Source organism: Neophocaena asiaeorientalis, unplaced genomic scaffold (assembly GCF_003031525.2).
Source record: "Neophocaena asiaeorientalis asiaeorientalis breed wild unplaced genomic scaffold, Neophocaena_asiaeorientalis_V1.1 scaffold294, whole genome shotgun sequence".
Taxonomy (NCBI): Eukaryota; Metazoa; Chordata; class Mammalia; order Artiodactyla; family Phocoenidae; genus Neophocaena; species Neophocaena asiaeorientalis.
The window spans coordinates 2,387,679-2,411,063 of record NW_020173945.1 but is presented as its reverse complement, the minus strand read 5'-3'; the positions used below and the strand labels follow the sequence as shown (position 1 = coordinate 2,411,063).

The 23,385-nt window shown below is 42.3% G+C and overlaps 1 protein-coding gene across 1 annotated transcript in view; it reads left to right on the top strand.

Annotated features, from left to right (window-relative positions):
- DRC11 (dynein regulatory complex subunit 11) overlaps positions 1 to 23,385 on the top strand; it is a 165,834-nt gene that overhangs the window by 101,035 nt on the left and 41,414 nt on the right. Inside the window, exons 12-14 of the mRNA XM_024752809.1 lie at positions 9,883 to 9,935; positions 13,393 to 13,475; positions 21,114 to 21,221. Of these exons, the coding sequence (XP_024608577.1) occupies positions 9,883 to 9,935; positions 13,393 to 13,475; positions 21,114 to 21,221 (244 nt within the window). The remainder of the gene's footprint in view (positions 1 to 9,882; positions 9,936 to 13,392; positions 13,476 to 21,113; positions 21,222 to 23,385) is intronic.

The following is a 23,385-nucleotide window of genomic DNA, read 5'->3' as shown; positions in this document are numbered from 1 at the left end:
TGCCGTTAAACAAATCTCGACATATTGAAAAGAAATGAAATCACAGAGAGTGCATTCCCCTACCACAATGGAATCAAACTAGAAATCAATAACAGAAAAATAATAAGAAAATCTCCAAACACACGGAAACTAAACAGCACACTTCTAATTCATAGGACGAAAAAGAAACGAGAACTCAAAACATATAATGAAAATACAAGATATCAAAAATATCTGGTCCCGACCAAAAAAAAAAAAAAAAAAAAAAAAAAATCTGGGACACAAATAAAGTAGCCCTGAGAGGGAAATTTATAGCACTAAACACATACACTAGAAAAAGAGGAAAAAGTTCAAATCCATCATCTAAGCTCCCACCTTCAGAACTTCAGAACCTAGAAAAAGAAGAGCAAAAGAAAAAAAAAAAAAAAACAACCCACAAAGTGAGAAGAAAAAGATAAGAGCAGAAATCAGTGAAACTGAAAACAGAAAAACAATAGGGAAGTCAATGAAACAGAGCTGCCTCTTTGAAAATTATCAACAAAATTGACAAACCTCTAGTAAGACTGACAAAGGAAAAAAGAAGTCACATATTACCAACATTAGGAATGAAACAAGAGGTATCACTACTGACTGCAGATATCAAAAGAATAATAAAGGGATACTACAAACAACTACACACAAAATTTGACAACTTACACGAAATGAACACACTATTCCTAAAAATACAAACTACTACAACTCATTTAATATGAAATAGATAAATTGACTAGCCCTACATCTATTAAGGAAGTTAAATTGTAATTAAAACAATTCCCCAGGTAGAATCTCCAGGACCAGATGGTTTCACTGGAGAATTCTACCAAATATTCACAGGTAAATTAACACCAATTCTACACAGTCATTTCCAGAATAGAAGAAACACTTCCCAACCCATTTTATAACAAGCTTTTCACCCTTAAGTGAAAACCAGACAAAAGCAGTACAAAAAAAAAAGGAAAAATATAGGCCAATATCCCTCATAAATATAGATACAAAAATTCTTAAAATATTTTCAAATAGAATGCAAAAATAAAGAGAATTATAAACCATGACCAAGTGGGGTTTATTCCAGGAATGCAAGCCTAGTTCAATATTTGAAAATCAACAATGGAATCAACTATGTTAACAGACGAAAGGAGAAAAAAAATCACATGATCATATCAATTGATGCAGAAAAAGTATTTGACACAATTTGACGCTCACCCGTGATAAATCTCTCAGAAAAATTAGAGAACTTCCATGACTTGATAAAGAGAATCTACAAAAACACCTACAGCTAACCTTCTACTTAACAGTGAAAGACTAAATGCTTTTCTCCTAAGACTGGGAATAAGGCGAGTGTGTCCACTCACTGCACTTTTATTGAACATAGTGCTAGACGTTTTAGCCAGTGCGGTAGGACAAGCAAAGGAAATTTAAAAAATAAACAGTCCCTATTTGCAGACGACATGATTGTCTATTTAGAAAATCTCAAGGAATCTACAAAGAAACTCCTAGAAATAAAAAAGTGCATTCAGCAAGGTTGTAGGGTACAAGGGGAACATATAAAAATCAACCATATTTCTGTTTACTAGCAATGAACAGATGGACACCAAGATTAAAAATATAATATCTCTTAAAATCACTCAAAAATGAAATACTTAGGTGTAAAGCTAACAAAATGTGTGTAGGACTTGTATGCTAAAACTACACCATGCTGATGAAAGAAATCAAAGAAGATCTAAATAGATAAACATACTATGCACATGGATTGGAAAACAAAATGTAAAGATGTCAATTCTTTCCACATCAATATACAAGATTAATCCAATTCTTATCAAAATCCCAGAAAGAGGGCTTCCCTGGTGCCGCAGGGGTTGAGAGTCCGCCTGCCGATGCAGGGGACACGGGTTCGTGCCTCAGTCTGGGAAGATCCCACATGCCGCGGAGCGGCTGGGCCTGTGAGCCATGGCTGCTGAGCCTGCGCGTCCGGAGCCTGTGCTCCGCAACAGAAGAGGCCACAACGGCGAGAGCCCACGTACTGCAAAAAAAAAAAATCCCAGAAAGATAGTTTATAAACATAGACAAGATTATCCTAAAATTTATATGGAAAGGCAGTGAATCTAAAATTGCTAAAACGATTTTTTAAAAGAGGAATAAAGTAAAAAGAATCCATCTACCTAATTTCAAGGTTTATTATACAGCTACAGTAATCAAGACTGTTTGCTATTGGTAGAGGGTTAAACTGAAGATCAATGAAACAAAACAGACAACTGAGACATAGGCTCACACAAATAGGCCTGACTGATTTTTGATGACGATGCAAATGCCATTCAAGGGAGGAAGGATAACCTTTTCAATAAATGGTGCTGGAGCAACTGGATATCTACAGACCAAAAAAAAAAAAAAAAGAACCTTGAGCTAAGTCTCACATATTGTACAAAGAATAACTCAAAACAGATCATGGACTTAGATGTAAAATGTAAAGCTGTAAGTTTTAGAAAAAAAAATATAGGAGAAAATCTTTGGGATGTAAGGCTAGCAAAGAGTTCTTAAAATTAACACTGCAAGCGCAAATCCATTAGAGGAATATTTGAACTTCATCAGAATTAAAACTGTTTGCTCAGTGAAAGACCCTGTTAAGTGGGTGAAAAGACAAGCTACAGACTGGGACAAAACATTTGTAAAGCACATATCTGACGGCGAGCTAGTATGTAGAACATACAAGGAACTCTCAAAACTCAACAGTTAGAAAACAAAACAATCCGATTATAAAATGGACAGGAGACATGGAGACATTTCGCCCAAGTGGATGTACAGAGGGAAAAAGAGCACAGAAAAGGTGTCCAACATTGTTAGCCATTAGAGAAATGCAAATTAGAACCACAGAGAAATCACTTCATACCTATGAGGATGGCTGAAATAAAAACAATGGCAACACCAATTGCCTAAGATAACGGGGGACAAACTAGATCACTTTTACATGATTGGTAGGAATGTAAAATGGTATGACCACTCTGCACAAAATTTGGCATTTCTTAAAAAAAACATACAACTACCATAGAACCCAGCAATTGCATTCATGAGCATTTATCCCAGAGAAATGAAAACTTACACACACACACACACACACACACACACACACACACACACACACACACAGAGAGACATTTGTTGCACCTTAATCAACTCATGATAGCCCAAAACTAGAAACAGCAATAAAAAAAAAAAGAGCAAACTATTCATGCATACAATGACCTAGACAAATTTCTTGAGAATTATGATGAATAAAAAGCAAGAAAGTAACATACTCTATGATTCTGCTGATAGAACATTCCTGAAAGGACAAAACTGTAGAAACAGAACAGATTAGAGGTTTCTAATAAAGCTGGATTGGCTGTGGGAGGGAAGCAAGGGTTACTCTGAAAGAGCAACTGGAAGGACCCTTGGGGTGACTGAAACATCCTGGATCTCAACTGTATCAGTATCAAGTCAAGATCATGGCTGTGACCTTGTGAGAAAGTTCTGCCAGATGTTACCCTTAGGAGAAACCCACTAAAGGTTACATCTCTCCATAGCAATTCTTACAGCTGAATGTGAATCCACCATTATCTCAAAATAAGAACTTTAAATTTCAAAATACTGAAAAACATGAAGTATAGCTACGTGCAACCACATATGTGAATCTTGGAATTGTAATACTGATTGGAGGAAGCCAGACCTAAAAGAGTTTATGGGGTGCAGAGTCAAGATGGCAGACTAGGAGGACACGGAATTCACATCTTCTCACAACTAGGGCACCTACCAGGCACTGATGGGGAACCACGGACACCTAAGGGGACGGGAGGTTGTTTTTTTCCTCTTTTCGATTGGAGTTCTGTTTAACCTTGTTGATTCTTTGTTGTTGATTCTTTTATATTTTTATTTTTCTAACAAATCTTTTATTTTTCTAATTTTGTTTCATTCTTTATACTTTGCTATCGTTCTCTCCTTTTGGCTTGTTTCCCACCCACCTTTTTTTTTTTTTTTTTTCCTTTTTTCTGTTGTGGTTTTATTTTATCTTGTTGCAGTTGTTTCAACTGTAGTTTTATTTTTCCTAATATATTTTTTTCTTTCTAATTTCATTTTGTTTTTTATTCTTTGATATTGTACTGCTCCTTTTTTTCTTTTCTTTCTTCCTTCCTTTATTTTTTTTTTTTAACCATGCCACAAAGTTTGCGGGCTCAAGGTCGGGCTCGAGCTCCTGTGATGGGAGCTCCAAGTCCAAATAGCTGGATTAAAAGATAACTTCAGACCCCAGGGAATATCAATCACAGTGAGGCCTCCCGGAGGTCCTCATCTCAGCAGCAAGACCCAGCTCTATCCAACTGCCTGCAAACGCCAGAAATGGACGTCTCAGGCCAAACAACCAGTAAGACAGGAATGCAGCCCCACCCATCAAAAGAAATGAACCAACAAAAAAATATGTTACAGACTAAGGAGCAAGGTAAAAACCTACAAGATGAAATAAATGAAAACGAAATAGGCAACCTGCCTGAAAAAGAATTCAGAGTAATGATAGTAAAGATGATCCAAAATATCAGAGACAGAATTGAGAAAATACAAGAAACATGCAACAAGGATCTAGAAGAACTAAAGAGAAAACAAACAGTGATGAACAATATAATTACTGAAATTAAAAATACTTTAGGGGCTTCCCTGGTGGCACAGTGGTTGAGAATCTGCCTGCTAATGCAGGGGACACGGGTTTGAGCCTGGTATGGGAGGATCCCACATGCCATGGAGCAACTAGGCCCGTGAGCCACAACTACTGGGCCTGCGTGTCTGGAGCCTGTGCTCTGCAACAAGAGAGGCCGCAATAGTGAGAGACCCGTGCACCATGATGAAGAGTGGCCCCTGCTTGCCACAACTACAGAAAGCCCTCGCACAGAAACGAAGACCCAACACAGCCCTAAATAATCAAGCTTTAAATGACACATTAAACAAGAAGGACTTAATTGATATTTATAGGACATTCCATCCAAAAACAACAGAATACACTTTCTTCTCAAATGCTCACAGAACATTCTCCAGGACAGACCATAGCTTGGGTCACAAATCAAGCCTTGGTAAATTTAAGAAAATTGAAAGGGTATCAAGTATCTTTTCCAATCACAATGCTATGAAACTAGATATTAATTACAGGAAAAAAACTGTAAAAAATACAAACACATGGAGGCTAAACAATACACTGCTTAATAACCAAGAGATCACTGAAGAAATCAAAGAGGAAATCAAAAAATACCTAGAAACAAATGACAATGAAAACACTATGATCCAAAACGTATGGGATGCAGCAAAAGCAGTTCTAAGAGGGAAGTTTATAGCAACACCATACCTGAAGAAACAAGAAACATCTCAAATAAACAACCTAACCTTACACCTAAAACAATTAGAGAAAGAAGAACTAAAAAAAAACCCAAGTGGGCAGAAGGAAAGAATTCATAAAGATCAGATCAGAAATAAATGAAAAAGAAATGAAGGAAATAATAGGAAAGATCAATAAAACCAAAAGCTGGTTCTTTGAGAAGATAAACAAAATTGATAAAACTTTAGCCAGACTCATCAAGAAAAAAAAGGAGAAGACTCAAATCAATAGAATTAGAAATGAAAAAGGAGAAGTAACAACTGACACTTCAGAGATACAAAGGATCATGAGAGATTATTACAAGCAACTATATGCCAATAAAATGGACACCGTGGAAGAAATGGACAAACTCTTAGAAAAACACAACTTCTGAGACTGAACCAGGAAGAAATAGAAAATATAAACAGACCAATCACAAGCACTGAAATTGAAACTGTGATTAAAAATCTTCCAACAAACAAAAGTCCAGGACCAGATGGATGCACAGGCAAATTCTACCCAACATTTAGAGAAGAGCTAACACCTATCCTTCTCAAACTCTTTCAAAATATAGCAGAGGGAGGAACACTTCCAAAATCACTCTACGAGGGCACCATCACCCTGATACCAAAACCAGAAAAAGATGTCACAAAGAAAGAAAACTACAGGCCAATATGTCTGATGCAAAAACATAGCTGCAAAAATCCTCAACAGGATATTAACAAACAGAATCCAACAACACATTAAAAGGATCATACACTGTGATCCAGTGGGGTTTATCCCAGAAATGCAAGGATATTTCAATACAGTCAAATCAATCAATGTGGTACACCATATTAACAAATTGAAGGATAAAAACCATATGATCATCTCAATAGATGCACAAAAAGCTTTTGACAAAATTCAACACCCATTTATAATAAAAACTCTCCAGAAAGTAGGCATAGAGGGACCCTACCTCAACATAATAAAGTCCATATATGACAAACCCACAGCCAACATCATTCTCAGTGGTGAAAAACTGAAACCATTTCCTCTGAGATCAAGAACAAGACATGGTTGCCCACTCTCACCACTGTTATTAAAAATAGTTTTGGAAGTCCTAGCCATTGCAATCAGAGAAGAAAAAGAAATAAAAGGAATTCAAATTGGAAAAGAAGTAAAACTGTCACTGTTTGCAGATGACATGATACTATACATAGAGAATTCTAAAGATGCTACCAGAAAACTACTAGATCTAATCAATAAATTTGGTAGAGTAGCAGGATACAAAATTAATGCACAGAAATCTCTTGCATTCCTATACACTAATGACAAAAAATCTGAAAGAGAAATTAAGGAAACACTCCCATTTACCACTGCAACAAAAAGAATAAAATACCCAGGAATAAACCTACCTAAGGAGACAAAAGACCTGTATGCAGAAAACTATAAGACACTGATGAAAGAACTTAAAGTTGATACAAACAGATGGAGAGATATACCATGTTCTTGGATTGGAAGAATCAACATTGTGAAAATGACTATACTACCTAAAGGAATCTACAGATTCAATGCAATCCCTATCAAAATACCAGTGGCATTTTTCCATTGGTATGAACCAAAAATTTCACCATTTGTATAGAGACACAAAAGACCCCAAATAGCCAAAGCCATCTTGAGAAAGAAAAACGAAAGAATCAGGCTCCCTGACTTCAGACTATACTACAAAGCTATAGTAATCAAGACAGTATTGTACTGGCACAAAAACAGAAATATAGATCAATGGAACAGGATAGAAAGCCCAGAGATAAACCCACAACATATGGTCACCTTATCTTTGATAATGGAGGCAAGAGTTTACAATGGAGAAAACACAGCCTCTTCAATAACTGGTGCTGGACGGTGCTTTGTGACCACCTAGAGGGGTGGGATAGGGAGGTGGGAGGGAGGGAGACACAAGAGGGAAGAGATATGGTGATATATGTATACGTATGGATGATACACTTTGTTATAAAGCAGAAGCTAACACACCATTGAAAAGCAGTTATACTCCAATAAAGATGTTAAAAAATAATAATAAGTGGTGCTGGGAAAACTGGACAGTTACACGTAAAAGAATGAAATTAGAACACTTCCTAACACCATACACAAAAATAAACTCAAAATGGATTAAAGACCTAAATGTAAGGCCAGACACTATAAAACTCTTAGAGGAAAACATAGACAGAACACTCTATGACATAAATCACAGCAAGGTCCTTTTTGACCCACCTCCTAGACAAATTTATTTATGGAAATAAAAACAAAATAAACAAATGGGACCTATGAATCAACTAACAAAGGCTTAATCTCCAAAATATACAAGCAGCTCAATATCAAAAAAACAAACAACCCAATCCAAAAATGGGCAGAAGACCTAAAGAGACATTTCTCCAAAGAAGATGTACAGATTGCCAACAAACACATGAAAGGATGCTCAACATCACTAATCATTAGAGAAATGTAAATCAAAAGTACAATGAGGTAGCCCCTCACACTGGTCAGAATGGCCATCATCAAAAAGTCTACAAACAATAAATGCTGGAGAGGGTGTGGAGAAAAGGAAACCCTCTTGCACTGTTGGTGGGAATGTAAATTGATGCAGCCACTGTGGAGAACAGTATGGAGGTTCCTTAAAAAACTAAAAATAAGTGGAAAAAAAAACCCACTAAAAATAGAACTACCATATGACCCACCAATCCCGCTACTGGGCATATACCTTGAGAAAACCATAATTCAAAAGGAGTCATGTACCACAATGTTCACTGCAGCTCTGTTTACAATAGCCAGGACATGGAAGCAACCTAAGTGTCCATCGACAGATGAATGGGTAAAGAAGATGTGGCACATATATACAATGGAATATTACTCAGCCATAAAAAGAAATGAAATTGAGTAACTTGTAGTGAGGTGGATGGACCTAGGGTCTGTCATACAGAGTGAAGTAAGTCAGAAAAACAAATACTGTATGCTAACATATATGGAATCTAAAAAAAAAAAAAAATGGTTCTGATGAACCTAGGGACAGGACAGAAATAAAGGCACAGATGCAGAGAATGGACTTGAGGACATGGGGAGCAGGAAGGGTGAGCTGGGACGAAGTGAGAGAGTGGCATGGACATATATACACTACCAAATGTAAAATACATAGCTAGTGGGAAGCAGCTGCATAGCACAGGGAGATCAGCTCGGTGCTTTGCAACCACCTAGAGGGGTGGGATAAGGAGGGTGGGAGGGAGATGCAAGAAGGAGGGGATATGGGGATATACATATGCATATAGCTGATTCACTTTGTTATACAGCAGAAACTAACACAACACTGTAAAACAATTATATTCAAATAAAGATGTTAAATTTTAAAAAAAGAGTTTATATTGTAAGATTCCATGTTCAAGAACAGGCAATGCGAATCTCCAGAGAAGTCAGAGTGGTGGTTACCTACAGACTGGAAAGCAGTGTGAGAGAGAATTCAGGAATGGTGAAAATATGTTCTGTATTTTCAGCTGGGTGGTAGTTATATGATTATATGTAAAAATTAAATGTAAAGTGTTAATCAACCTGATGTGTGCATACTTTATGTACATTATGCTGCAATAAAAACAATAAATGAAAGCATGAATGAAATGATAGGGAGCAAGAGTCACCTGAGAAGGCCTGGGATAGAAGATGAGACAACAAAGGAAGATGGGGCCAGGCTGCAGAATTTTAACTTTATCCTGTGGGCAGTGGGGAGGTACTGGTGGATATTTTATTTATTTATTTATTTATTTATTGCGGTACGCGGGCCTCTCACTGCTGTGGCCTCTCCCGTTGCGGAGCACAGGCTCCAGACGCGCAGGCTCAGCGGCCGTGGCTTACGGGCCCAGCCGCTCCGCGGCATGTGGGATCTTCCCGGACCGGGGCACGACCCTGTGTCCCCTGCATCAGCAGGCGGACTCTCAACCGCTGCGCCACCAGGGAAGCCCACTGGTGGATATTTTAGGCAGAATAGTGCAGCGATAAGCACTGCTCTAACGGACCACGTTCTGAGCACTGCCCTCCAGCTGGCACAAGGATCTGAATGCAAAGCCTTTGGGAACCAAAGTTGGATGGTTGCCTCACTCTTTGGGCTCCAGGTTCGGGTCCTGATGCTAACAGAGAGGTGATCAGATACCAAAGAAAAGCACAGCTTGGTTGCCTGTGCACTCGGCACTCTCATCCTTTGTAGCAAGCATGCCAGGGCCCAGAAGAAGAACCAGAATGCTCAGGGCCTGTTGGGACTCAGTCCACGCAGGTTTCCGGGTAGCCACCTCACCTGCCAGTCCCTATGTTCATGAAGTAAGTGTTGCAGCTCCATGTACTGCGATTGACTTCCCACCTCCCATTCCCCTATGCCACCACCCAAAATCAGCTTCCTTAGCTAATTTCTAGAGCTCATTTTTCTTGTTTACACAAAGCTTGTTTTTACTAAATGGTTTTTTTTTTCCATTTTCTTCCAGAAAGACAAAAAACGGAAAGTGGGGAAGAAGGATAAAGACCCAACGGCTGACAGGTGAGGGGTGCACACGGGTGGGGGGCAGTGCAGAAAAGAGCATAGGACATGGCCTGAGTCCTCGGCCTGGTCTGGGAAAGGTAACCCCCCCACACACTGCTCTGTACACCACACCCCTTCATCCTGGAAGAGTATGGTGGGGGGAAGCACGGAGACCTCTCTGCAGTCCTGCATGCAGGCCAGCATCCTCGACTGGGGAGACGCAGTGGAGAGGGGGGGCCTGGAAGGCAGACTCGGGCCCCATCACTTCTAAGGCCGTGTGACTTTTTTTAAGTTTTAAAATTCATGGGGTTCTCAAGAAAGTTTTTTAAGAACTAGCATCCTGCAACAGCTTTTGAGGGAACACTGAGACTGCAGTCCTTGAGGGCAGAGACCGTTCATATGACATGCCCGCCCCTGGGCCCCGCCCGCTGAAGGGAGGCCCTTCATAAATGCTCCTTGAAGGAAGAAAGGGTGAGGATTTGTCTCATTGTGAAAGGATACTTCCATTTCCTTAAGCCTCATCGGCTGAACTTTGATATTAACGAATAATTATAAATGCTCATTTTTAAACTGAAATGGCCTTCAGGGCTTTAATATTGGAAATAAATAGGGCCTAGGTTTTCAAACATTTTCAAGGAATTTAATTAAAATCCCTAGGAAGTGAATGTCAGAAATCATTTTGAATGTATACCTTTTTTCCCATGGGTTTGTTAATGGGTAACAGGTGTTGCTCCCTGTTTGGGGTGTTCCCTTGTTCCCCTTTTGGTACGCTGATAACAGTCCCAAACTCTGCTTTAAAGAAGACCCATGAGAGAGGAAGCCAGCTTGGAACCATCCACAGGAGAAGTGGGGACCAGAGCACCCCAGAGCTGGTGCACACACCCAGGGCCCTGGCAGGCAGCCTCTGGAGAGACACCCAGCCTTGCTGTGGGCTTTGGCTCTGGGGAGAAAAGGCTCCCGCGGGATATCGCTAGAGGGAGGAGCTGCAGGCTTCCTCACATGACGTTCCATTGTTTAGGGAAAAGTTCAAGTTCAAGAGCTTTGGCTGACCGCTGCCTGGTCAGCATTCTGAGACTCAGGCGCCCAGTTCCCGGGAAGGAGCCCATCTACCGAGGCACCAACACTGACGCCTCCTCCGGAGGATGTCGTAGTCCCTTCCCTGGAGGAAGGTCCAGCCCCTGCCTACCTGCAGGGCCACTGCTGTCTTTCAGTGACTTTCACATGCCACGTTTCTCCTTTGTCCTTACCTCAGTCTTTCAGGAGGAGAAGATCCTGCTAAGTGTCTTATTGAGTGACCACCCAGAGCTAAACTCAAATCTGCCACGATGAGCTGACCACTAAGGAAAAGTTATCTATTCACGTTCTCTGCACTTAGCGAGTCGCTTAACTGACTACAATTCTGCTTTAACAACACAGAGCACACACGTGGCTCATGGACCGTGTCTGTTAGCCAATGAATGTGTTCTTTGCATAGGTTTCTTTACAGTCGAACTATTATAAATGAGCTACAGCAATTCTCTAGTGAAATGAAGAAAGACCAGTAGTATTTTATTCACTTTTATACCCCAAAGTACAGAAATACCTGATCATCCTATTCCTGGAAGACTTTTCATTTTAAGTTTAAAGACTCTATGTTATTCATTAAGTGGGATTCAGTAAATGGGCTAGTTCTCTGCCAAGACACTGTAAGACAACTTATGTTTCTGTCATCCAGTTAATATGAACCTTAAATCAGTATTTTTATCATAGTTTATAAGGTGGTTTTATTTTATTTTTTTTTTTATTTTTTATTTTTTTTCCCGTCACAAAACTACTCAACAGTGTGTTGACAGTCAAGGTATTCAAGCAGCATTTTATGCTCCCTGCCATTCACAGGGATTGTTCTTGTTGAGTATTGTAATGGCCTCCTGAAAAATCAATTTAAATAGATTCATCGTTCTTAGCTCCCTCATCTCTTCCTGGTCACTGTACGTGGCCGTGCTCAGAGAGGGACCGTCTCTTCTCAGCAACCTCCTGGTTAATGATTAGGATGATCTATTATTAGTTTACAACTTGGGATTCCTCCCTGACCATTCCTGGGCACGATGCTTTTCTGTTCACTTAAGGCAGCCCCAGGCTGGTAGGTCGGCTGCCCAGACAAAAGGGGGCCTAGGGCTTTCAAACTGGCTCAGCCGTAAAAGGTAGCCATATAAGGTAGTTTTCGAGTTGAAATTTTTTATTCTGTCGCAAGAGTTTATTTCACTGGAAAGATCCAAATATAGATTCGTGTTCCCGGAGTCTTAAGATATTTGGCTTGGATTATTTTAGAGAATCTTATTCAATTTTATGTTAATATTTTACGCATATGTTTATGTTAAACGAATATTCAAGTCAAAACACTGCAGTTGATACTGCCTTGGTAGAGGTCAGATACTGTCATCCCAAATTCCATTACAATTAAAACTTTCTTAATTCTCAGCTGAGGGCACACTATTTTAAATATATTTGATAGAATAAAATTTCAGTCAACCAAAGACTGGAGTCATTGAATTAACATCTATCCCGATGGTATTTGGCTTGAGTCTCCCTGATGTTCTTGAGTCTCTTTTAATCACGCTAACTTAGATCACTGAACAATCAAAGAACAGTTTAAAAATAGGTATATTTACAATTCTTCAGTCTAAAGAAAGACTGGGGTTGAACCAAAGCATCAGGCCCCTAAAAATAAAAAGGGAAAAGACAAAACATCTCGAAGGACTCTGCTGTACCGTATTTGAGCATGATCTATCTGAATTCCAGCAAGCCAAGCCCCGGTTAATTTCATGGGGAGTTTAATTCATTAAGTGGGATACTATCTCCATTTCTTTTCCTCAAGTAGTATAAATTACCACTATGCTGGCTACATACCCAAGGCCCCCTTAGAGAAGAGGTTTTGTCATCTGTAAATACTATGGAAGAGTATAACATCCTCCTAAAAAATTATAATATTTTGTCTTTCATATTAAAATGATTTCCATTATAAGCCTTTGTTTTTTATAGATATTTCTTTTAAATTGTTATGCTATGGCGTTAAAAGGAAATGTCAATTTCGCGAAGAATTGATGATTTACTACAGCTTGCAGACGCTAACTGAATATATAATTATGGCCCTTTTACGTTACCATTATTGTGTAATTTCTAATTCATATTTGTGCCATCATGAAGGCTGATGAAAGGGCAGACTGCAGGAGTCATAGCTGGTCTCAGATGCCCAAAGATAATTCTTATTAATGGGAAACATCAGGTATACCCATGGACGAGTGCAAGTAGTGTTTTTAAAAAGCCTAATTTATCCCCAAATTGTAGTAACGCTTCAAAAATCAATTTATTTGCATACATACAAATGTACCTTGAATGAGATCTGGTTAAAGTTCTCTTGAGTATGTGAGATGATTAACATCAGTACTGCTGATTTGATGTGTTTGCTCACAGAATAGATGGTCTGCTTTATCCCCAGGACCATCGAATCTCTGTATAAGGAACTAGTGGAAGAAGGCTTACTGATCCAGGCTCTGAAAGTCAACCTCTCTGATTACATTGGTAAAGTACACAAAGAATAATGCATGTATGTGTCACAGATGCATGTCACCCCTTGGGTTCTGAGGACCCAACAGCCGGAAGTATGTTTCATCTGTGCTTTTGTCCAACCTAAAATCTGGCCCTTAGTGGCTTGCAGTAAATGTTGGTTGGATTGAATTGATTTGAGTTCATTCTGTGCTGGGATCTAATGGGTCCAGCTCTCTCCCCTAATGTGGTAGAAGCAGGTTTCCAAACCTACTAGCAAGGTTCCTGGAGGCATTCTTTGTGGCTTAAGCTGAATTGAGGAAATGAAGAATTGTTCATGCTCTCTGGTTATCAAAGTGCCCTAGGGGGCAGCCCCTGGTACTTCCAACACAGAGTCCTCACAGGAGAAATTCCTTCCAGAATTCCATCTAGGGGCCACCACAGGAGTAGCTGGGAGGAAAAAGAGGGGACATTTGCTATCACCGTCTTCAGCTAATGTTTTTCTCTTAATTTTTAAAAAATACCATAAGGATCTGAAAACATACTTAAAGCTTAAAATTCGTCATACTCCTACCACCCTAATGCAGATATCATTTTCACTTTCATACATCTACAATCAACTGAGGACATTTCGCCTACATAACCACGAAAAGATAATCACACTCAGAAAATTTAACATTAATGTCGTACTGTTACCACTAGGTAATATCTAGTTAATGATCAGTTTTCCCGGTAGTCCTAATAAATAATGTCCTTTGTAACTGTTTGTCTTTCTCAATCCCAAATGCAGTCAGGGATCATGGATGTGACGGATCTCCGTCGTCCCCTTTCATTCCTTTAATCAGCACCAGTTTACAGGCTTTTCCAGGCCTTCACAGCGTTGACATTGACATTTTTAAAAAGTCTGAGCTGTTTTACAGACTCTCCTTCAGCTGAATTGGTTTGATGGTTTCCTCCTGACTTGATTCATGTTAAACATTTTTTACAGGGAAACTACAGGTAATATTGTGTCCTGATTCTCAGTCTTTCACATTGAGGGCACAAAAATGACGCTTTGTCCCATCACTGGTGATGTTGGGTTTAATCACTGGTGAAGGTGCTGTTCCACAGATTTCTCCATTGTAAAGCTCCATTTTCCACTTTGTAATCAATGAATAATCTGTGGGGGATAGTTTGAGGCTCTGGAGATTCTGTTCCCAGCCATCTTAAAGGTTTAGGCATCCGCCGTGATGACTTCTGCCTGCATCAGTGTTTGCTGTGGTGGTTGTAAAGTGGGAATATTCTATGTCTGCCTCCTCTTCTAGCAGGTACCATTCTTCTGGAGAGATTTCCCTCCCACCCTCCTTTTAAAATTGTTTTGGTATTAGAGTAGACAGATGGATTCTCTCTTTCTAAAACTGTATTACAACCCATTTCCGAGTTATTTGTTCCAGTGTTTACACTGCCCCAGTTTTGGCCTCTGCAGGAGCACAAAGACTGACATTTCCCTTGGCTCAAAAAAGTGATCACTTTAATCCCTTTGATATAAAGCCACATTTCCTTCTCAGGGGCTTGGAGGAGCCTTCATATTTCCTAATGGTGTAAGATTTTACCAGAATATGTACTGGAATATCTGTTGGGTTTCTATTTATTTTATGGGTTTCTTATTCAAGTACTGCAGGGTTTTCTCCTGGATTGCCTTGATTATGTTCTGTTAATTCTGTTCCTATGAAAAAATAACACTTTTAGCAGAACGCTACCTCTTTACTTACGACTGGGGTCTCTAAGTGCGCTCTCTCTCCTTGTCTGGTTTCTTTCTCCGTATCATGTCTTTTTTGCTTATCACCGAATTCCTAGTTTTTAGTGCAGTGCCTAGCACATGGCAGAGTCTCAGAGAATTAATGGACATATTTCTCATCTTCTTACTAATTTCTTATCCATCTTGGACTTCCTCACTGATCTCTTTGTCAGTTTCCAGGCAGCATCTTGAAGATGCTTAAGGTCAAAGAAAATGAAATCAACCTCTTAAGAGTGACCTCAAATGTAAATGACCCAGTCTAGCAAAATCAGTCAAATTGCCACAAGGACTGGCTCCCTTTGGTCTCTTCCACGTTTGTCTTCTTTTTCCCGGTTAAGATCCTGCGCTTGAAAAGATGGCAGTGGATCTTCCCAGATCCCCACGTAAAAATAGACAAAGCAACTAGATGGCAAAAGCAAAAGCCTGTGGACAACATTAACACAAAAACGAAATAACCAAGTTTCCCCTCCAAGCCCAAAGTGCAAGCCACTGGCGCCAAAAAACAAAAGAACCCCAAAATAGCCAGCAAGCACTCACTGGAAAGCACAGCAAACCAGGGTAGTAACTGCAGCTGGAATTGGGAGGGGTTTGCCCACTTCAACAGCAGATGCGTGAAAATGGATAGAATCAGAAAGTATGAACGGGCGAGAACAGTCCAACCTCTGGACGCTCTTGAAATTGACCCTTCCAAGGCACGGCCTTATACTGAGAAGAAACTCTTGGGAGTAGATCACAATCGAATAGGAACAACAGAGATGAGGGAGAGAAAAGGTCCAGAATAAATTGGGGGAGGGGAACAGAACAAGGACATCTCAAAAAGCAAGCCACCATACTAATAACATACATGAAAACAACAGAAGAGGGGACTCTATGAAATTTAAAAAGCTGCCCTGACCGAAACTATCTTCTAAACATATAGGAATATTAACTCATATGAATTTAAGCAATGGAAACTTTCAAGGTCAAAGCCCATGCCAGATGTCTATTAAAAAAGAAAGAATAAGGAGCAAAGTGTCATCACAAAAAGACGTGCCCACAAAGCAGACATAACTGGAACGTCCTCTTTCAAACCAAGCTAATATACATTAAGAAAATTATAGAAGATATGTAAGAATACATAAAATGGAATTAGAAAAGTGCAGAAATGAGTTAACACAAAATTCCAGGAATATTTTGGGTTTTTATTTTGTTCTTTTTGGGTTCTGTTTTGTTTTATTTCTTTTCTGTGGTACGCGGGCCTCTCACTGTTGTGGCCTCTCCCGTTGCGGAGCACAGGCTCCGGACGCGCGGGCTCAGCGGCCATGGCTCACGGGCCCAGCCGCTCCGCGGCATGTGGGATCTTCCCGGACCGGGGCACGAACCTGTGTCCCCTGCATCAGCAGGCGGACTCTCAACCACTGCGCCACCAGGGAAGCCCCAAGAACATTTTAAATAAAGGAGAAAAATCGTTTTAGGACAAAACTAAATTACAGTGAACACAAGAATGAATAAAGTCCACAAACCATGCTTTAAGAGAAACGAAATGGGATAGACAGAAATTTTTTCTAAATAAAACTAGAAATGAAGAACAAGATTAAAAGCTTTCCAAAGAAAGTAACAAGTACTAAAGATAGGCAAAGAAGATTCACATAGGCAGACAAACATAATACACATCTCTGAAGAAGAAAACCAAAGCCAAGAAACAGAACAAATTCTAAGAATTTTTATTCATGAAAAATTTCCTAAAACAGAAATGCAAACCACATAATGAATGATCACACTTTGTATGTGAGAATATCAACTCCAATTGGCCAACACCAAGATGTATTCTAATAAAAGTACCAGAGCTTAAAGTAAAGGGGAAAAAGAAACCTTGGGGCATTACCCCTTCTCCTTTTCCAGCCGGCCCAGAGCTGGACAAGCAGGGCAGGGTGGGCGTTGGCTGAGCCTCAGCAACTCCCCATGCAGGCAGGGACGGAGCACAGACCCTCAGACTCAGAACGTGGCCGCATGGTTTGGACATTCCCCACAGCCCAGGAACCCTGTATTCGCAGCCAGCCCGGCTCAGCACTGCCGGGACACAAGTTGTTTGGGGAGCTTCCACTCTTTTCTAAACACCACTCAAATCCAAATACGCACTAGAATCACAGCAGTTAGGGCTGAAAGAGACTTGGAAGGCAGGAAACTCAAGTGCGTAATGTCTGGTTCCCCCAGGGCCCAGCTCCCAACTCCCCCCACCCCCAGTTCCTTGCTCTGTCCCTGCGCACTGCCCAGCTCTGAGCGCTGACCCTGTGCCCAGGAACGAGCTCCCGCCACAAGCTTGGGTGTGCAAGAAATAGCACATTTCCTTATGCTTTAAATCACCATAACTTAGCATCACAAGGGCTAAACTGCCAAGGTTATTCAAATTCGATCCTTCTTACAAGCCTCCACCCCTGCCCCCAGGTACCATCAAGGTCCCTGATTCCCAAATGGTGCCTGGACGCTGGGGAGAGATTCTGGGCACTGGCATCCTCCAAGACCCCCTGGTGCCTGCAGGGGCCACTCATGCCTGCCTGGGGCCCTCTCTCAGTGAGGGGCTCTCTCCCCTGCTCCCTCGTCCTCCGTGCCACTAGGACACAGGGCTGATGCCCACTGACCAGAGACCCACTGACCAGCTGTCCCGCCCAGGCTGGGAATGTCTTCTCCCTCCTGCTTCTGAAGCTCGCACCCTCTGGGTTGCCGGTCCCTTCTGTAATCTTTCTGTGCCTCAGTTTCCACAATTATGAGGATGATAACAGCAACCGCCTCACTAAATTGCTATGACGGTTTAATGAGTGCGGAAATGGAACACTTGAGGGCGCGCTGGCACAGAGCTAGCTGGCTGCCTCCCCGTGTTGCCACCGTGGTGATCTCACCTATCTTCCGCGGGCTCAGGGTTTGCCGAGAGGGCTTGTGACTTCCTGGTGCCTCCGTGCCCCTCCCTCCCTGTGCACATCGCAGAAGCACGAGGCACCTGGGTCAGCCACTGCTCGAGGGGAAAATGCAGAGGGAACAAACACAGCCAATAGCCCCATAAATTACCTGGCTCTGCCTGTGGTTCTGGAGCTGCTGCGTTCGGTGGGAACATTGACACCCAGGCCAGGGCTGGTGTTTCTTGCTTTCTCCTTGGCATCCAGGGCCTGTCCTAAGAACAAGAAGATTCAAAGGGTTCCTTAAAATCCCAGCTTACAAGACTTGACTTAGACATTACATGTGGAAAACATCCGAAGCTTCGGAATACCTGGGCCCCGGGGTGCATAACCTTGGCAGAGCTGTTGCAACAGAAGGTTAACCTGAGAAGTCTCTCTGTCGACCTCATTCTGGAAGCTGGTAGCCTGCATCCAACGTGAATTTTTATTGTATAAACAACGCAGGAATCTGGATTGTAACCACGTAGCATGTGTCACAGTGCTCATCACCATCAGAAGATGCTCTGTGCAGCCCTGGCAGTGCCCGGGGCAGAGCTGGCGTGTCCTGGCGCAGGTGGGAAGCCCCAAGTCCTACGAGGATTGTCTGCTGACTTGAGGCCTCCTGTGTCCTCTCGCTCCTTTTCTTCGAGTAACTTTTTTAAGAGGCTATTATTTTTTATCAATTGTCTGTTCTTTATTCTCTTTTCAACGCTCTGTGGGATAGAATGGAAACGTTAGAAGCTGATTTCACCTTGCTTTCTCAAATAGTTTTTATTTCTCCTTATGTTTTAAGTGTGCTCGTGTGTTCCTATTCTCTACAATTAGTTCCTCCTTCTGTGTTGCTAGGACTGCTCTAACAAGTACCACAGTAAGGCAGCTTAAACAGCAGAAAATTACTCTCTCCCAGTTCTGGAGGCCGGAAGTCCAACACCACGGTGTCAGCAGTGTTGGTTGGTTCCTCCTGGAGGCTCTGAGAAGGAATCTGTTGGCTGTAGCCTAAGAGCCCCTTCAAGCCCCCACCTCTGTCCTGCTCCCTGGACTTGTCAGTCCTCCCCTGCCAGGATGCTGAGCTGCCCTGGGGCTCACATGGCCTAAACTGACCTCATCCCTCGTCTTGTCCCCTGGTGGCTTGCTGGCGGTCGTTGGCGATCCTTGGCTTCTGCTGTATCACCCCATCTCTGCCTTCAGACCTGACGTGACCTCCTCCCTGTGTGTGTGTCTGTGTCCGAACTTCCCGTTTTTACAAAGGACACCAGTGATATCGGATTAGGACCCACCCTAATAACCTCAGCTTCATTAACTACATCTGCAGTGATCCTATTTCCAAATAAGGTCACATTCTGAGATACTGGAGGTTAGGCTTTGACATACGGATTTTTAAGGGGACACAATCCTACCCATAACACAGTCCTGTTTCTTTTCCCGCTGTTGTCCTAGGTTTCCTTGCCCTTTTTCATGCTAACACCTCTTCATCTGTTTCCTTCTTCCCTCGCTCGTGGAAGACCTGGTGTCTGTGCAGGGAACCCTGAAGTCTCTAAATTCTGAATGAGTCCGTGGGAGGGGCTTATGGCTTCCGTGCTGGGCAATAGCAAAACGTAGTGACACACTTTCAGAATGGGTCTCCTCACTTGGCAAAGGGTCGTTCCTTCTATCAGAACCAACAGCCAACAATTCAACTTCCTTTGTCTAAGTAGGGTCTAGAAAATATGGCGCATCTGGGTATTAACTTGGATTTACTTAAGCAGGAAAATGGGGTCACTTTTATGCCCCCCCCAATGTCATGTTTACAGCAATAAGTGCTGGATTTAACGGTGGCTGCGGGATCCCTTCCTGCTCTAGTGAAGGTGAAATGAACCGCTCTTCTATTTATTACCTGCTCATTAAAAAGCCTGCAGATCGAAAGCCATAATAGATGCTTTCATTATCACTCATTTCCCTCACCAAGACCATTGCCCTTGCCAAGGACTTTTTTTCATGCGGAGGCTTTGAAAGGCTGTGGCCCACAACAAAACAGCAATCGTTATCTGGATTTTAACTCTCATTTTCTTAGCATTTGAAAATGCTTTAAAGCCCTTGATATTTTCAGGATTTCATAGACGCCTACATGTATTTCTTCAGTGTTTTCATGCACGCATAAAGGCATTTGTTGTACATATATAACGTTGAAAGCTCTGCAAGGATCCACACATGTTATGAAAAGAAAAGGTCAGGAAAAAACAACATCAAGAGATTGTGATTCGTTTATCGAATATTTTTCCTTCAGATTCAGGTACAAATCAAGAGGGAATCATATGAGCATGTAAAAGTCCATCCTCATGACAAGTGAAGGCAGCAAAACTAATTTTCGTGGTGACCTTATCTAAATTAGTTAGAAAATAACACTTCAGATTTATGACTAGTTACAATGAAGCTCTTTAATGCGTTCTAATTAAACCTGTAAAGATTTATTTCGATATGATTCCTTTGGTAATCCTTTAAAAACGATAAAAATGTTAATGAATATCACCCTCAAATGGAGATGTTTCTATTTACCCTAAATTAGACTCAGATCCTACCTTTCAAATGATTGCATTTCAGGATCAGATTTACACGGCTTCAATACAAATTTCACATCCATCTTAAGTAAGTTGTTTTTAAAGTTTGTGCAAACGTTAGACATAATCTCTTGGAATAGAAATTAAACCAAACATACTTCGTACGTTCTTCATTTTAGAACTTTGCTCTTCACATATTCAACATTCAGGTTATTTTTTAAAATACTGGGAGGTTAGTATCATACCCAACATATTCTCAGTTATTGTAGCGAGTACGGAAATGTTCTTGTGGCTGGACAGTTGTTCTTCAAGCCTTTATCTGAGAAGTTCTTTATAATGACTCTCCATAATATGTTAAATTTGTATCCTGTGTTAATTTTGCAAGTGTCCAAATTATGCAACTCAGAGTAGCGTGGTTTCCCATTCATTTGTCCTCTATTTTTTTTCTCCCCAGGTGACTACAGCTACTTGGGGAGTACTCTTCGCCAGATGTCCATAGAACCCATGCCTTCCCTCCTGGATGTCCGACAGCTCATCACCCTGTACGGGATCCTGCCGCTAGGTAAGGACTCCACTTGCCCTGTTGTGCCTTTGCTAGAAGCAGGCATGTCTGCTCGCGTGTTCCAGGTCGTCATCAGTGTGCATTGCAGCTTACCTCTTCTACTGAGAATTGTGAGTGAGGGTTGTTCTGCTGGGCTAGAGCATCCTGGAGCACAGAAAGGTACCGCCCAGGAAGCATATCTGTAGCACCTTTGAATGTCTGGTTAGCATTCTGAAGGTCCTGGAAGCTGTCATCTGGAGAGATGATAACCGAGGCAAGCACCTGCGATTCAAAGTGACCAAATTAGACAAAGGCTGAGGTTAGGCTTACCTGTTACACACAGGCTCTGTCACTGGGTCCTTAACAGAGCCGGCCCTTCGGGAGTCAGTGAAAGTGTATTTCTTGGATCTAAAGAATCAAGGCTCTGCCAATTTCCACGGAGATTCAATCATGGTTGTTCAGACAGACGGACCAGAGTCTGCAGAAAAGTCGGGGCTCTCCGTAACAGATACCCACTCCTCTCGTTCACGTTTATTTATGTTTTCATGACTGCGTCACCTGGGGCAGGGGCAGGAACTCCAGCCAGGCCGTGCTCTGATGACCATTCTGAACTAGAAGTCGCATTTTGTTTGTTTAATTCGCTTTAAAGTAAGATGGGAATCGTTTGGACACTTCTCACCTTATTCCACTTTGACTTAAAGAAGAACTTAAACCTATTGGCAAGAAATAGTTCATTCTGCTTTCAACTTCATGTCAGAAGCAGTCAGTAGGATAGGGGTCAACATAAATAAAATACATATATCCACAAATATATAATACTTGGGGATCAACATAATTTGGAGTCAACAAAATCAAAATACAATATTTAATGGGGTCAGATGAGCCCTCAAACCTCATCGCAGAGTGATGGAAGGCAGTAGAGCCAAGGACATCAAGGGGTGTCAAGATTTTAAGGGAACTCCTCCCAAGTGAGCGCGTGGTGTGTTTGCATCCTCCACTGGCAGATACGAGGCGATGGGTGTTGTCTCCAAGCTGACCTGAGGGTTCTGGAAGAAGCGTGCCTGGGAGGCATCCCACCCGGACCCTCCTTTTGTCAATGAGAAACCTGAAGTCTCCCTGGTGGCTGACCCGCGCCCCCAGGCCCCAGAGTCAGCGGGGTGTTTGTTCTCGTGACGGGTTCATGAGTTTGCACCGTACAAACGAGTCAGACAGAGAAGTTCGCTCACACGGCAGCCTGCCAGGGCTTCGTCTAAATTTCATGTGTCTAAACTAGTATCCGGGCACAAAAGGGAATGCGTCTGTTGGTCTGATTATTCAGGTCACCCCTGCCGGGACTAGGCAAGGCGGCCACTTGGAAGAGGGCACTGAGGACACACCGCAAGGCCACTTCCCACCCTGCCAGGCGACAAAGCTCGCACCGGCCCCCAGGGTTCCAGGAGCCTCAGCCAGGGCTCCCAGGACGAGCTGTGAACTTTCAAAGCCACAAGGGCAGTAAGGGAATGCCCAGGAAGCATCTGGTCAGAATTCACCCGCTCACTGCCCCCCGCCCCGGAATGTCACTGTCCCTGCAGCGTGGAGGGAGAGAGGGAAGCGAGGGGGGAGGGCGCTCACGGAGCAGAAGCTGCGTTTTATGTGCGGTTTCATTTCCCAGCGGAGGGGGACGTTGAACAGCTCTCACAGATGAGTAAGCCTTTCCAAGATGTTGAAGAACTTTCTCCAAGTCCGAGGTTGGAAGGGGCAGAGCTGGGCTTAGGACACGGAACACTGGCTTCCTCGTGACTCTTTAATCCTCCGAAAGTTGAAAAGGGTGAACGCACAAAAGCCTGGAAATTTCCTCTGTCTCTTAGCAATTCTAGGCAATTTGTACAACTGCCCTTGAAAGGCGAGATGAGCAGCTAGAGCCATGGACGCCGTGGAAGGTCTGTCCCCAGCAACTCCCCGGCCCCTCCCTGCCCTGCCGTCTGATGAGCTGTCCAGAGGCCAGCGAGGCGCCGGTGCAGAAGCCTTTCTGGACCTCCCTCTCCACCTCTGCACGGTGCTGGTGACCACCGCTTCCTTCTGGAAAGTCACATCCCTGGGGTAGATGACGTGTCCGGGTCTCCCCCGCCTGTGCCCGTCCCCCAGCGCTGTCCTCCCCTCCCTCCACCCCTTCCGGAACTCTCCTGGCCCCCTGGCTTCGGCCAGC